The sequence below is a fragment of the Xiphophorus hellerii genome, chromosome 5, assembly GCF_003331165.1.
Source record: "Xiphophorus hellerii strain 12219 chromosome 5, Xiphophorus_hellerii-4.1, whole genome shotgun sequence".
Classification (NCBI taxonomy): Eukaryota; Metazoa; Chordata; class Actinopteri; order Cyprinodontiformes; family Poeciliidae; genus Xiphophorus; species Xiphophorus hellerii.
Genome location: NC_045676.1, coordinates 16,115,026 through 16,130,762, shown reverse-complemented (window position 1 = coordinate 16,130,762; position 15,737 = coordinate 16,115,026). Strand labels below are relative to the sequence as shown.

At 35.9% G+C, this 15,737-nt stretch overlaps 1 protein-coding gene across 3 annotated transcripts in view; it reads left to right on the top strand.

The window, feature by feature from the left end:
• The window catches only part of rnf24 (ring finger protein 24), a 34,023-nt gene that overhangs the window by 8,302 nt on the left and 9,984 nt on the right, over positions 1–15,737 (top strand). For 2 of the 3 annotated variants that reach the window (XM_032563077.1, XM_032563079.1), the window contains exons 2-4: positions 7,912–8,061; positions 12,724–12,766; positions 14,408–14,449. In XM_032563077.1, coding sequence (XP_032418968.1) covers positions 7,919–8,061; positions 12,724–12,766; positions 14,408–14,449 — 228 coding nt within the window. In that variant the 5' untranslated portion in view covers positions 7,912–7,918. Of the gene's footprint in view, positions 1–4,099; positions 4,160–7,911; positions 8,062–12,723; positions 12,767–14,407; positions 14,450–15,737 lie in introns of those variants that run through there. The other variant, XM_032563076.1, reaches the window with a different exon arrangement.

Genomic DNA, 15,737 nt, shown 5'->3' with positions numbered 1-15,737 from the left:
CAAAAAGAGATTGAAGTTAAAGTTACTAACAGTCCCAGGCCATCTCTCTAAGCACACCATGTTTACATGCAGGTGATGTTCTATTTTTATAATGCTGATAGTTTTATGCCAGATGTGAAAGAAGGCCCATTTTCCTAGAAGTTGAACTTTTGTTTCACCAGTCAACTAAGTTTTCCCCAAAGATCTTGGGAAACATCAAGATGTTTGGTGTCAGCTAAGGTTTTGACATTGGAACTCTTCCATGGATAACACATCTCTGTCCATTCTCTTTCTTCTTGTTGAAACATCAACTCTGACATTAACTGAGACTAGTGAGGTCTCCAGTGCTTTATACCTTGTTGTTCTGGGTTTGTTTATGACCTGGAGGAGTGGTGAATCTGCTGTTTGAGTAGTTATTGTCAGCCAGTCCCGGGAAGGTTCCTTAGAGTTCCACGTGTTCTTCTTTTGTTGATGATGTCTCTCACTGCGGTTCACCTGAGTCCCAAAAAATAGATGTTTAATACTTTTTTTCACAGCAGATTGAGCAAGGATTGAGACCTTTGCTAAATTTTACTGACCTCACAACAGTTGCTGTGCAGACCATGTAAAAGATGCATGCACCGATAGTCTCACAGCTGTCAAAACAACAAAATCCACAGTCACAGATCTGACTGAAACTAGATCAGTTTAAGACTTTTAATTTACCTAAATTCTATGTAGTAAAAACAAGTCAGCAGTCCTTATTTTTGTATTTGCAGTAATGTTAAACCGTCTATTTTGTACATCAAGCTCAAGACAGTTGTGTTTAAGCAAAACTTGTAAGATTAGCTGCTCTATTAAATAACTTTATTTTTTATCTTATTTTCACTTTTGCTAGTTATTTGGAGTGGCCAAGCATTTTGGCAAATAATAGTTATTTCTCCAAACTGGCCTCCTGTCAAATTAAACTGATGATTTATGGTGATGACTAGAAAACTACAACAAATATTTGTTTTGACCAACAGCACCGATCAAAATGAAACTGTTGTATTGAGCAAATATGTCTTGATGACTCATGTGGTAACTAGAAAGTCCCGTCATGAAATGTTGACCTCTGGTCCACTGTGTAGTATTGATTGGCCAGAGGTTTTTGTTTGCTTGGAGCGGTTATTTTTTCCAATCTGTTTATGTTTTGGAGTTGTCTTTTGAACAATTTCTAATAATGTTTAGATTGAGATGAGTAGGACTAAGAGGCGTGTCAGCTGTTTTGCGTTCCCTACAGGAAGTTCCCACATAATCAAGAACAGTGTTATGGTAATAAAAAATACCAAACTAGCCTTGTAAATCCCCTGTTTACACAGAAAATTAGAATCTGCAAAGAACAGATAAGGTTAATAAAAAAAAATTAAAAAAATCAAGAACTTAAAACTAGTATAAACAAGAGGCAGTGAAAACCAACAAATAAAAATCAAAACATAAGGAGGAAAACAAGTCAGATATGTAAAATAAAAGGTTGGGGCCATATTGTCATGTATGATTCTGCATTTACTTTGTTTGATTTTATTAATTATTATCCCATTTCTTGGTTGTTTTTCCCCCCTCCAGTTACTTTCTGTAGAGACCACTTCAATAAATTAGTGAAATAACTTTCATTTTCAATAATACTCTAACTCCATGATCAAGTGAAGCACATCACATAGATTAGGTATAGATTTATGGAGTATGATAGTGCTGTAATAATTAGTCTTTTTTACTATGGCAACATTAAAAAGAGTAGTAACTAAATGGTTTAAAACAACTGCGATCTATCTTTTTTCCTTTTAAAGTAAACACATTTATTTTTGCTCTTGTGGGAACCCTCCCCCTCCCAATAAAACAAAAAACGTCTCAATACAAAATTAGGTTTTTGGCATTTGAAGGCATTTTAACAGTATAATTTAAAATTTAAAACCGAGGAGTATTGTGTCTGCTCTTTCTCATCTCTCATGAATGTGACGTGCTGTGCACATTCTTGTTGCTCATTACGTAATGGGGTGAGGCCATGTGAAAACAAATAAGTGAGAGAAGAGACAATTTTTAAGAAAGTTGGAATCAAAGATAAAATCATTTCTACCATTGAGCAGCCATGAGATGCTGTTAGTTAGCATATCATACCATGTTTACCTTCTCTTATGGGATTAATCCCTCGGGCTGTTTGGAATTACGTCACAGGGAGAGCTGAAAGGGAAACAAACCATTTTATAGAATCCATTAGAGTTGGGGCATATTAGATTTTCTTAATTGGATACTTGCATTCTTTTATTTCAGAATTACAATATTGGTGAAAAACAATGCGATTACTTACCAAGTGAAATACGTGTTCAGCTATTAAGGGCACCAGAGAAACCTCATTGGGCTCTGTTTTATAAAATTGCAAGCCTGTCAACCACTATACAAAGAAGTCATGCCTCACTTGTTTGGATAATGGTGGAAGTTATTCACCATAACTTTGTGAAACCACTGAGTCATTACTGACCTGCATGGAAAACTCAGCTATTTGCTTCTCTTCTCGTTTTTTTCTTTTTCCTTGAATTTCTTACCGGTCTGAGTGTAATGTTGTTCATATACACTCATTGGCAGTGTTTCACTCTAGATACATTTCTGGGTTATGTGGGATGTTAACTGCGAGTGGGTTTGGATTTCTGGATCACTGGCTGCTCCCAAGATACTGTTGGTCAGCGATTCTTGACACCAAAGGAGTTGTTGGCAGATTCAACGTCGTGGCACCTAGTTGAAAACTGAGTCACATAATCTAATTTCCATGAGTAAGGACAGTTTTACAATAATGTTCTCTAAAGACCTATGAGCACGAATTATCGTGGTCATAGTGTCATGTAACCACCAAACTTTTGCCAAAAACTAGGATTATATTAATGTTCAAGTATGTTTGTATATTGGTTAAAATGATGACAGTGGTAATTACTTAAACAGAGGTACCAGAGGAAAATGACAACCATAACAGAAAAAAGTGAATCATAGCTTTTTAAATTCAGCAGACAAAAATGAAAAGTTAGGTTTATTTATTGGGGCTGGACAAAATTGTACTCTTTAAGCTTGTTAATCTGTCAAGAATAAAGTTTTCTTCTTCTTTTCTTATTTATTTGAACCACATTTTCACAAACACAAATGGTTACTGGAACTTTTATGTGACAAAATTACTCAAAATAGCACATACATTGTGGAGCAGAAGGAAAAATATGGTTTTTCAAAATGTTTCATGAATAAAACTAAGTTTGATGGGGATTAACAGTCGGCTCCTCTTTTGCTTCAATCATAGCTGCAAGTCTTCTACCAGTTTTGTACATCTAGAGGCAGAAACTTTTGCCTATTCCAAGTCTGCAGTATCATTCAAGCTCAGCCAGTCTGGACTTAGAGAATTGGAAATGATAATGTTAAAGTTTTGTTACAGATTCTCAATTGGCTTTGACTGGGCCATCGAAATACATGCTTTTATATGAAGCTTTCTATAGTTGCTCTAATTGTATTCTTAGTAGTTGCTCTTCTCTGCACCATTTTTTAGTGTGTTCTTTTAGTGTTGGACCATATTTAGCTCCATACATTTTAAAATCTTCTTCTGCTGATGAGCATTCCCACAGCATGATTCTGCCACCACCATTTTCAATTGTGGGTAGGGCGCATGCAGTGTCCTGTGGAGTGTTACTTTTCTGTCACACATAGCACTTTGCACCTAGGCCAAAAAATTTAAATATGGTCTCATCTTCTTCCAAAGGTTTGCTTTGCCCCCTAATATGACTTATAGCTACTTTATATTTGTCTTCTCCATAAAATCTTAGTTTAATACAATGAAGTTTGTGGTTGTATGATAAAATGAAGAGGTGTGGATACTTCTGCAGTTCATCTGTAGATTTGTCAGTGTGTTTGACTCCCGATTTTTCCAGAGGTGTCTGTTTCTGACTTTTGATAAGCAAGGGGAGGTTGCTATGTCTTTCATCAGAGACACCAAAAAGGAGTCACAGTGGAGAGCTGCACGAGTTCAATGTGAGCTGATATGAAAGGGAGACAGAAGTACTGTGGTCCAAAAATCTTACCAGCAGCAAACTCACAAGTTTCTTTCTCAACAACACATTATGTCACTTTACAGAGGCCTGTGCTGCAAGTCTGTGCAGACTTTTCTGTTCTTCAGCATGAAGGCACCACTTGGGTATGTGTACATAAAATAAATGCCACATGCATGAATCTGTGGTCTGCATGAATTTACATGTTTTATCAAGTCATTTTAACGATAGGTAATAGGTTAATTTATTTAAAAAATGGTGAAATGTCAAACTGTTTTGTCTTTCCAGGGGTGTTTGTCATTTTGTTGTACCTCAGTGATGTGTTTGTGTTCAAATAAGGGAGGAAATGTCTGGCAGATGATCTTACAAAGTTAGACCTTCAACTTTAGATTAAAGAGCTGGAAATATAGGGACCAATGATGTCTTTGATAAATGCATTCATATGCATATGGGGTCAGCATATGTGAATTATGTGCAGTTACATTAAAAGTTACTTTAAAAGTAGATCTGCCAGGGGTTCGAATAATTTTGGCCTCACCTATAATTTTACAGTAGTGTTAGATACATAAATATATACATATGCATACAATTTTTTTTCTTGTTTTGATTCATAGATCTAAGAAAAATAAAGAATAAACATCCACTGAAATTAATTGTAGTTTTGAACGAACCATAAGTTGCACAAAACTATTCTTTCTTCTAGTTTTAAGTTTTATGGATTTAAAATGGGAGACAAATAAGCTGATATTAGCTGTTTAATGAGTCAAAGTGTTTGACTCAACAATTGGCTGCTTAACAGAAGTACCGTGAAAAACTTCACAACTAAAGCAGTGTTACCTTAATACAGTGCGCGACCCTCTTTCTACTTTTCAACCATCAGAGAACTTGTTTAGCTCTGCATGTGAATTTGTCCCATTTGTAAGTGAGGGAAAAGTATAGTAGCCTCATTTAGACAAGCTGACCAGCAGTGTGCACCAACAGGTTGGTGCGTATGCAGAATTAAAAGCTGGTCAGTCCAAACCTTCTTTGGAATCTCATTAAAGCAACTTTAAACCGTTGGGTTGGTAAGATGTAGATGATATAAAAATGGTCTAAAATCTCAAGTATTTAATTTCCTTGACCTGCCATAAAATCTCTCTCCTCGTGGGAGCGATTGGGTAATGTTTTCGTACCAGCTCTGTTGGATCCATTTAATAAGTGTAATGTAGCAGCCTCATCACTCAGCTAAATTGTTTGTCCTGTCAAAGATTTATGTAAAGAGCTGAGTGAAATCCCCTGCCAGCTGCTAAGATTTCTAGGCATGATGATATCTTTAAAGACTGAAGAGTGTTGTTGACTTTCAGTACTTATGCAGCTCCGCACAACCTGACCGGCCTTTGTGTCCTCGTTAAACTTCCTGTCCTGCATACTTGTTTGCTGCAGTCATCCATGAAACTTAGCCCAGCTGCTAATTTTTGGTCACAGTAAGATGTTTAGACATTTATCCGAAAGAGAACCATCAGATACATAAGGTAGATGTGGGAACTCTTCCTTTGCATAAAGCTTTAGAGAGGCATATCTTACGGGTGTTGAGAAGGAGGGGGTTCCTTATGCAAGGACTGAGTGTAGCAGTAGTTCAGGGGCTGAGGTCATCCTGATGTTGTATAACTGAGTACCCATTTGTGTGGGGGTGAGTTTATGGTTATCCAGGGGATTGTTAATGGTCCTAAAAGTTTCCACAGGGGGAGTGTCAGGGAATTAAGCTGTTTGGGGTGGGGTGAGGCCTGAGACAGCGTCCCTAAAGGAGCAGACAGCTATTCCTGTCATCCCCTCCTCCTACTGCTCCTCCTCCTCTTCCATGGTCCCTTTTAAGTGAAGATGTGGACATGTCTAGTCATGTTCCTTTTGAGTGGGAGAACTTGACCAATAGGCTGCTATTGGTATGGCATTACTTTTATGAATTAGTTTATAGGGCTTTAATGATGGGGTTTGTTTAAACAAATGATATGCAGATAGTTTAAACTTTTTTTTCTTGCTGTAGCATAATAGCCACAATCAGCACCTTGCAAAAGTAATTCACTTTCCCTTTGAACTTTTTCACATTTCTGTTCTGTTGCAACCACCAACTTCAGTGAGCATGTGACAGAACAACACAGATGTACTTATTCTTAATTTATAAATTATCAGGTCTTAGTATTTGAAATTTAGGTTTTTAGTTGGAAAAAGCTTTTGAAAACAATGTTCTTTCTCCGTTCTCTTTTGGTCAACAAATAAAAAGGAAATACTTTGATCTTTGTTGTTGTAACAGGATGAAATATAAAAAAGTTCCAGGGGTACTAATACTGTTACCAGGTACTGCATCTGTCTGTTTTAAAATAGCAGGGTTGTATGTGCATATAGCTCCATTAAATTGTATTAGCCATAGATAAAGCTAAATGTTATGCATGCCGTATTGCCTCTATGCTATTTGTTGGACATTGAGAGATTCATCTGCTATTTGCTTTCAATTTAGATTATGTATTTTTTGGGTTTAACCAGTTTATGCAAATCTTCAGCATTTTGCTTTTGCATAAATGAGCATCCGGTTTTAAGTGAAGACAAAATGTAAAAGGTTCATCTATAGGATTGAAGGTTACATTTAGGGGATGCACAATATGTTGGCACTAACATTGGTAAGTACGGTGAAACTACGAATTTCCTTTTGTTTCTAGAGGGGGAGGGAAGACAGTTGGCCATGTGGCATTTGTTTGGTCATGTGACAATAATAGTGATCCAGCTCAGGGCTGTGGGAAGTTTAACTGAAACAGAGAAGCCGTGGGGAAGTCAGCAGGATGGTCATTTTTTATCAAGGTGTTGAAATGTAGTGAAATGTATGACATCTGTACATATTTGTTATCTACTATCACAGAGATATTAGTATTAGAAATAAATACTGGCCAAAATTTTTATGTCTGTGCATTCCTAGTTGCATTAGTTTGGTTATGTTTTTTGTCTCTACTGGCATAAATCCTGAGTCCCTTCACCAATTAAGGTCATGTGCCCTGTTCAAATTCATTATGCATCGCTGTAATTGGATTAAATGTTGTCAAATACCTACACTTGGCTAAATTATTTTCCAAATTTAAGCTGTTTTAATTTGTAATGTGTTTAATTATATATTGAGAGACACTGCAATGTTAAAATCGGGATAAATTATTTTCCTGAATGACTACATGTATATAATATTGGTGAGGGCCAGATCATTGACTGAACTCTTTTTTTTAGCAGGCGATGGTACCAGGTCACATGGCAACTGAGCAGTAAAATACATTATGCTGTACGGACAACTGTATTGTTAGTGACTCTTTCAAAAAAATACAGTTGTCAGAGAAACCATGTTTGTGCAGATTACTGGATGTACAGTATGTTCAGTATATAAAGCCAATTTAAACAGTAATACCAAGGATCAGCTGTCAGAGCCACTTTACCTTCGATTTCAGTAAATAGGAGTTAGGCCGCACAGTATTGGGTAATTGGGCTGAAATATTGATTCTTTCAACACTTTAAAATTAAAGAAGCACACTTCTGCTTGCATGTAGGACTAACACTTTTGGCATTTTTAACTTGATATTTTTTATTGACCTACGAGGCCAATATGAGTATGAAAGGGATTGATGTGGCCCCCCAGGTTGTAAAATTCGTAGGTCTGCAATAAATACTGTTGATCTTCCACAAGTATCTTTTTAGTCTGTTTGCTGATTTTAACATTTAAAATACCTGAGCTGTTCATTCATAATACAAAAGATTCAAAATAAAAATGTTCAAACAAACTTTTAGATTTACTTTGTACTGTTATGTCAACACATATTATGTGTCTCTCAGTGCAGACAGAATGTGCAACTACTTATGTTTTGCATGTTTTATTTCTCTGTTAATCTAGAATATCCATGAGCTCCGATTTCCCACACTACGGTTTCAAGATGCCAAATATAGGGTTCCAGAACCTTCCTCTTAATATCTACATTGTGGTCTTTGGGACAGCCATCTTTGTCTTCATCCTCAGCCTCCTCTTCTGCTGCTACCTGATCAGGTAAGAGCTGTGCACATTTTAGTTTTGGATTAGAGCTTCCTGGCTTTGTCATGGGGCCATGGCAAAAAGTGTCATACAGGAATTTCTTTAGCATTGCAACTTTACTGAGTGTAGTAGATCTAAGGTCAGATGATTCTACAACATCCACATCTGCTTCGGAGAAAAAGCTAGGACAAGTAACAGAAATGTGTTATGACTTATCTGCTTTACATGAACAAAATTTCTCGATGGTTAATAAAACACAAAAACAATATATTAAGTAATTTCAGGTTATCTGCCATACTTTGCCAGCAATACACACAGCAATGACCAAACCTGGTGTAATGCACCACCAGGTTTGAGTTTTATAACTACTTTACACTCAATTTATGTTTACCTTACCAGAAAAAATTATAGGTGGTAATCATTTTGTCTATTTGTCTATTTGTGACCAAAGAAATTTAAGATGAAACAGATTTCTAAGCAGTGCAGGAATACCGCAGTTGACCATTAGTTACTAGCAATGCTAATGTTAGCAGTTTTAATAGGTCTGGATGAATTTGATCATTTAAAATACTTACACTGGTCAAATCCTAAACTGGATAATGCAACAATGAATAGAACCTTTGAAACATATCTATTTATCTTTAATTTATTTTATTTATGAAATTTTATTTGTGATTTTTTATTTTTTTTGCTTCAGAAATACCTTAGAAAACACAATTTATAGAAAATAGTCAAAACCCGTTTGGATATTCTGCACTGATTACAAATCCTTTAAAACATTTTTATTTGTAGACCCCTTATTATGTTTGCAATAAAATGGAAGTTTTTAGTTTTTAGTTCTTCCAAAAAATTGATACATTTTCGTATAAAGTCTCATTTCATTAGCTGACTGTGTCATTACACCCACAATACATATTGATTTTTTATTCACACTATACCAAATGTCTGTTCTGTTGAGCGACTTGGGATCCTGAAGAATGTCACAACAGAAGGCATTGATAGCAACTCTTAAATCAAACAGTAGAAAATCTGTCTGTGTCTGCATCATTGACTAATTGTATATGAAGGCCATTAGAGTGTATAGAATATGATACAAACATGTTTACAACCACCATACTGTGTGGCATTGCCATTGCTTTTGTTTATTTCTTCCTTTTTAAAATGTGACGATTTTTGTGTCTAAAACCGTTTTCAAAAATGGATAGAATATTTCAACAGCACAGTTTGGAGAAGACACTTTTCTTAATAAAATTATCTAAATTATTTAAGAGATCTAAAGTTGCTTTCTATGATCATGGCACTTGAAGTCTCTTAACCTCTCCATTGTTCTCATTATATTCTTTTGTGTTTCAGCCGTATCACTATTTCTTCTGTATTTGTTAGATTTCCACAGTGATTTTAAAAGTGCCAATTTTAGTACTTTATTTTAGTCATCTGAAAGCATGTTTTAATCCAGCAAGATTTAAGAGTAATCCTCTAAATATCCATCATACAAAAACAATCTTTACTTCAGTAGTTAATTCCTCGCCTCTCTTTATAAACTACTGGGTATAATCAGATTATCCTCAGTGCTGGAATTACAGGGTTTTTGTTTTCAGCCAGTAGCAAACTGAACACACATAATGCACTACATTGTTTTATCTGAGACAGTGAGAAGCAGCAGTTTCCCCTAAAACTCTCCTCTCGCCATCTTGCCATATCCTGTCTTGCAGGGCAGAGGGTAAGTAAAAATAACTACTCCTACAATATCTCATCTACCTGTGAATTAGAAACACTTCATGGCTTACATATAGTTCCATGATTCAGTACTGAACGTCAGGATCAGCTTAGCAAATAGAAGTAAAAAGAGACCTTTTTGCTCTGTAAAAGATTTCTTTTACAAAGCTAAAGAATGAACCTTACAAACGACTGGAGCAAAATTACTTGTACACACTTTCCAGTATTTGCAATGTTCAGTTCAGTGCATTCTTGCTGAAAACTGGTAATCTTAGCTATGCCCATTTGTTTGCAGTGTTCTTGTACACCTATCATTGTGGTTACAAAAAAAAAGCACACATCAGAATTTTTGCGGCAGCTAACCCGCCTCAAAAATTCAGCTACAAATTTTCTTCAGCAAAAAGTTGCTAAATGTTCCAAAAAGGCATTTTGTGAGGGATTTTTTCACTGCATGCAACTCCTCAGTAAGTGTTAACCTTTATTTAATTTGCATTTTGAACATTTTATGGTAATAAATGGCCTTGTATACTAGTGAAGGGGCCCACACTATTGTCAGATGGTGTGTTTACAAGTGACTTGATTACAAATGTGTAATTTGTATCTTTTCAGTCCTGATTATGATGATTTTTCTGCTTTGAAAATAATTCTGGTGAAAACCAGCTTAGCCTTAAAGGTCACAGAAGGCTAATTCTGTTTTTTACGTGTTTTTTTTTTTGCATCACATCTCTTGCTTTATAGACAGATGATTAAAAGATGCCAGTGTTAGAGTTGACATGCGAAATTCCAGCAGAGACAAATTTGCACACACACTTTGACACAAGGCAGCCTCTCACAGAAACCCTCAACCACCTCTCTCAGTGGTTTATCAGCCTGTCCACACACGTGTAAAATATGTAGCATGGTTTGCTTAAAGGCTTACCGTGTTCGTGTTGCATGTAGTCCTGACTTTCTGCAAATAAACAATAACTGTGCTTGAACAGTTGGTTTATTTGGTAGTGCCAGCAAAAGATCAGGGAATGTGCAACATCCAGATATGAAGAAATAAATAAGAAAAGATGGTTTTATCAGAAATTAATTTCTTGTGTGAAAAGTTGGAGACACATCAATTGCAAAATAGTTTTTTTTTTTTTTTACAAACTATTAGAGGAATATTGATAATGTTTTGCGCACGTTTGTAATGGAAATGGAGCTAGTGAAGTTCTTGGCCTAAAAGAGAGAGAAACAAAATCCATCTGCATTGACAACCTTTGCTTGCGGACTAAATCACCTGCTTAAATTGCAGACTGAATAATGATGAGGGTCTCAAACAACCAATGGGCCATAATTTAGACACCCCTGACTCAATGGTTTACAGGCAACAACAGTAATGTTAAAACTGGCCTCAAAGCTTCTTATTGGTTCTAAGTTGAAAAACTGTTTTAGTTTCACCAGTCTCCACTACATTTGCTCAAAATGTAAAATATTTAGTTTTGTCAAATCTCATTTGAATAATTCTGGACTGATCCTAGATTTTTTAAAACTCACTTTGAAAGTCATAGAACCTTTCTTCAGTTGGTAAAAACCAACTGAAGAGCATTTTGATGCTTTTTTGGCATGAAAATCACCATTTGTAAGTCATAGGTTTTTCATGTATTCATAAAAAACCTAAAGTTTTGTAGCAGCACAACTGGAATATCCAAACTTTTTTCTATTTGTTAAAACAAATAAAGGGAATTCGTAGACTTTCTGAAAATTTGAAAGACATTATGAATCCAATAATGTGTAACGTCTCAGCTGAATGCATCATTACTCCTTAATGCCCGATACTGATTTTGATACTGCTCTGCAATTCAGATTTTCTGATACTGAGTTATATTGGCTGGTCAATTGGCTGGTACGTCAAGCAATTTCCATTATTAATGTTTCAAAAATATTTTTCAAACTGCACACGCTGGATGGCGAGAGATGTCACATTCTTTTCATTTATCCTCTTCATCTGCCTTCGCGACCCAGTCGAACACCCCACATAAATCATTCACAATCCAGTGACCATTTGAACTTTGACCCCTTGGCCCCCCAAACCATTTGGTGTCTCTGCACCTTTACATGCTGACCTCTTTCAAAATGTCAGTTTCTCTCCTAGACTGTGCTGCTTGTTTTACAGATCCCTCTCACTCTGCTGCGAGAGGTTAAGGTTACTAGTAATGGAGGTAAATCTTACAAACCTACGAATTTCTTTTGTCTGTTTTGCTTTTTTTTCCCCCGTCCCTTTTCTATATTATTTAATCTCCCTCTGAAGTATGTTCTGTGGATTCTCTTCTCATTAAATGTCCATCATGTTCTCTCGCTGTTCTCTGAAGTATGTGTATTTAAAGCTCAACTTGTGTCTGTCCCAACTTTTCTTGGAACTGTGTAAGACTTGTCTAAACAGCCTGCAGTTCCTAATGGCTGTTAAAATCTGACTTAATTATAGTTTTACCTGAGGTGCAGTGTTTTGTAAAGAAAGGAGGGCTTAAAGTATTCCAAGAATATCACCTGTTTACATGTAATTTGACTTACTCCTGCCTTAGTTGGCAAAATAAATCTCTAAAGATTCTAAGTTTTGTTTCAGGAGATATTCTGCCTTCTTTCTGTGTTTGGTTGATTAAAGCCATATGTTTTTAGTCAGGAAGTTATTTTTGGCCTGGTGAATTAAATGACAGACTGAACTTTGTGACTCACCACACTCTGCCAAGACATTTATTCTGCTCTTTCTTTTTTGACCTTCTCTCTAAGAATATTATATGTAAAATTATCTTCTGATGCGTTTGCTAATTTACATGAAAGCCAACGTTGTTGGATAATTTGTTCTCTTTAATCAAAGCCAGTTTTGTCCACCTCTTTTTTTTTGTCCACCGTTGCAGGATGCAGGATATGTATCCATGTTAATGTTTATCAGTCAATTACTAATCAGAAAGGTGTTTTGTCTGTCCGTCTCCCCAGGTTACGGCACCAGGCACACAAAGAGCTATATGCATACAAACAAGTAAGATAACGCTTGCAAACACACTCACACAGTTCCTATTTGAATTTTGCATGCATTTATCATTGACTTGAATATAAATTTAATAAACATTAATGTTACATCTAATCTCTTTGTTTTTGCAGTGTGGAAAGGTTATACACCATACTACTGCAATCACTTTAAAACCAAGAAATGGGTGCACTGGTTTGGTCTACAGGTTTTCTCTTATCATCACAGGGTCAAATATATACATACACTCTACTGAGGATTGAATTGATATTTCTTAGCTGGTTCCACATCAAAACCCATCAGCTATCTTCTGGCATAATTATGAATGAAGATAGACACTGTTCTTAAAAGAGGAAAGGAAAAACCAATTTAATTTGGTTGGTTGCTTGGCACGGACTTTTCTAAATACCTGTTCAGATGTGTCAGAGTTCACTTGTTTCTCCCAACTGGTGTTTGGCTGAGCTTTCACTCCTGCCCCCAAATAAAGGCTTTATATTCATGGGTAAAACTCTGGTTAATTTAAAACGCACGATACAACTCTAGTGTAAAGCCTCCTAAGATGTTTATTGAGTTTTGGGCATCAAGGACAGTAAAAGTCTACCCAAATGGGCAAATGTATTGTAGGAATGGAGAGTCTGAAAGAACGCCATGAATTATTGCATCCACACAGTTTTTGCAACTGCAATTTTGCACAGATTGATATTGGGATGTTAAATAGGGTTGAGGTTCTGGCTATTCCAGCAGCTTAATGTTGACATGCTTTATCTATTTCAAAATGGATTATTACTGTGTTTCTGGGAAGTAAATATTTTATGTTCAGTCATCAGATGATCTGTACCAGTTCTGTGTAGAAAAGTTGTCAAATATCCAGCTAGAATTTTATCAGAATCTCATTGATGGATTCAAAACACAGTGTTGACAGAAAGTTACTAATGGAGGTGTAACCAAATATTAGTCAGGGAGTATGTGTATATCTGAGCCTGTACACTCAATTTTGACCATGTGTGGATTGGAGAAAATATGCAGTAATCTTGAATTTGTGCACCAAGTTCTTGTTTCTTCTTCTTATTATTATTATTTTTTTTAAAACACAGCTGTCCATCTTCCACCAACTCAAAAATACACCAGAAAATTGATCTGATATTTATGCTGATCATGAGTATGCAGAAATGTACGTATGGTGATGTATTACATTGTGCATTAAGTATCAAATATATTTTACTGGGGTAGTGACATGCATAAAGTCTATCAAATTGCAGAGAAAAAAAAGTCCTAAACCCCCTTATCTTTGAAGCACACAATTTCTGTTGAGTTAGATTGACAGCTGTTGGTATTTCAAGACTGTTGTTGCTTCTTTAAAAAAAACAACGTAATTTCCCTGTGCACTCACACTCTCGACTTGTAACCTCAAAACATCACAACATTCGACTCCTCTGTCGGTTATGGAACGGCATCAAGCTCAGAGTTTGCAAACACACTTCTACACATGGATGTTTTATTTGAAAACATCCATCCATCCAAGTTCAAATCAGCAGCTGATTCTATCAAATCTATTTTATTCATTGTCTAAAATAATGAATAATACAATAGAATGATTTCCTTTAACTGTATTAAAAAGGATGTTTCTCATCATATTTTTGATTTCCCTTTCAGGTCATTCAGAAGGAAAAAGTCAAAGAGCTAAACTTGCATGAGGTAAGCACTAAACTTTTTAGATTTTTCATTATGAAAATTGTCTGCTCTTTTGTAGTCGTTGGAATATTCTGAATTTAACTTATTCTGTTTTTGGATCATAAAATAGAAAGTTGTTTGCTGTTGAACAGTAGTTCAACAGCAAACTGAACTGTTTGCTGTTGCTGTTGAACATTAGTTCAACAGCAAACTGAACTGTTTGCTGTTGCTGTTGAACAGTAGTTCAACAGTAGTTCAACAGCAAACTATTGTTGAAATATTGTTCAACAATAGTTGAACAATAGTTGAACATTGTTCAATAGTTGAACATTGTTCAACATGTTGAGCAAACATGTTGTGTTCACTTAGCGTTGTGTTTAGGTGGAAGCTAATAACAGACTGTGTTGTGCATAAGCTCCTGAACCTGACTTGTTGTGTAGCTATTAAAATGAAAATATTTCTGTATCTGCTAACGGCTACCTCATCATGGAAACGTGCTTTTAACAAGGTTTGGTTTGAAAACATGGATGTTATTCGAACCTTAACGGCAGTGAAGCTTACTGTACACCATGTGAATGTTTTGAAGTAAGACAACCCAGGTATAAAAACACTGAAATCACATGCAGACTCAAAAAAACATCAACTTAAGTTGACAAAAACTAGACTTGTTTAAGTTCTTAAGTTAAATATAGTGTATGAAATGGTTGAGGAAACTAATGTTTTGTAACTCCTGCTCTTAAATTTAAATGAAAATCTTTAAAAAGGGCTTCAAATTTTTTTTTACCTCAAAGCCATAAATCCCAATAAAATGCATTGTGATTTGTGATGTGATCAAAGTGTAACTCAGCTATGCTTTTTGGGGAATCTTTTTGCTCAGCTTTGTTATATATTTGTTTGTTCAGGCAGCAGTAAAGACTGGGACGTTCATTGTTTTCTTCATTTGGTGCTCACATGACTCATTGCCATGTGAAAACTACCATCTCCTGTTTAAGTCGTCAGTCACCGTCGTGACACTATTGCATAATAGTAACCTCCCCTAAGCTTAGTTGGAAAATTACTAGCAAACAGCAGAACCAGGTTTGAATTAGAGTCCTGGTGAACTCCAGTCAAGAGCCCCAACCCTTTAACACTGGGAATCTCATCTTCACACCAACTCCAGCACAGTTTATTGCCAGCCTCCCGTTGGCCCCTCCGGGCATACGAGTGTTTGCTTCTTTTTTTTTTTTTAGGAACTGAGAGAAAGTGTAATGTGATTCAAGACTGAAACAAAATAAAGAAGTCAAGGACAATAATGCACACTCAACTCAGACTG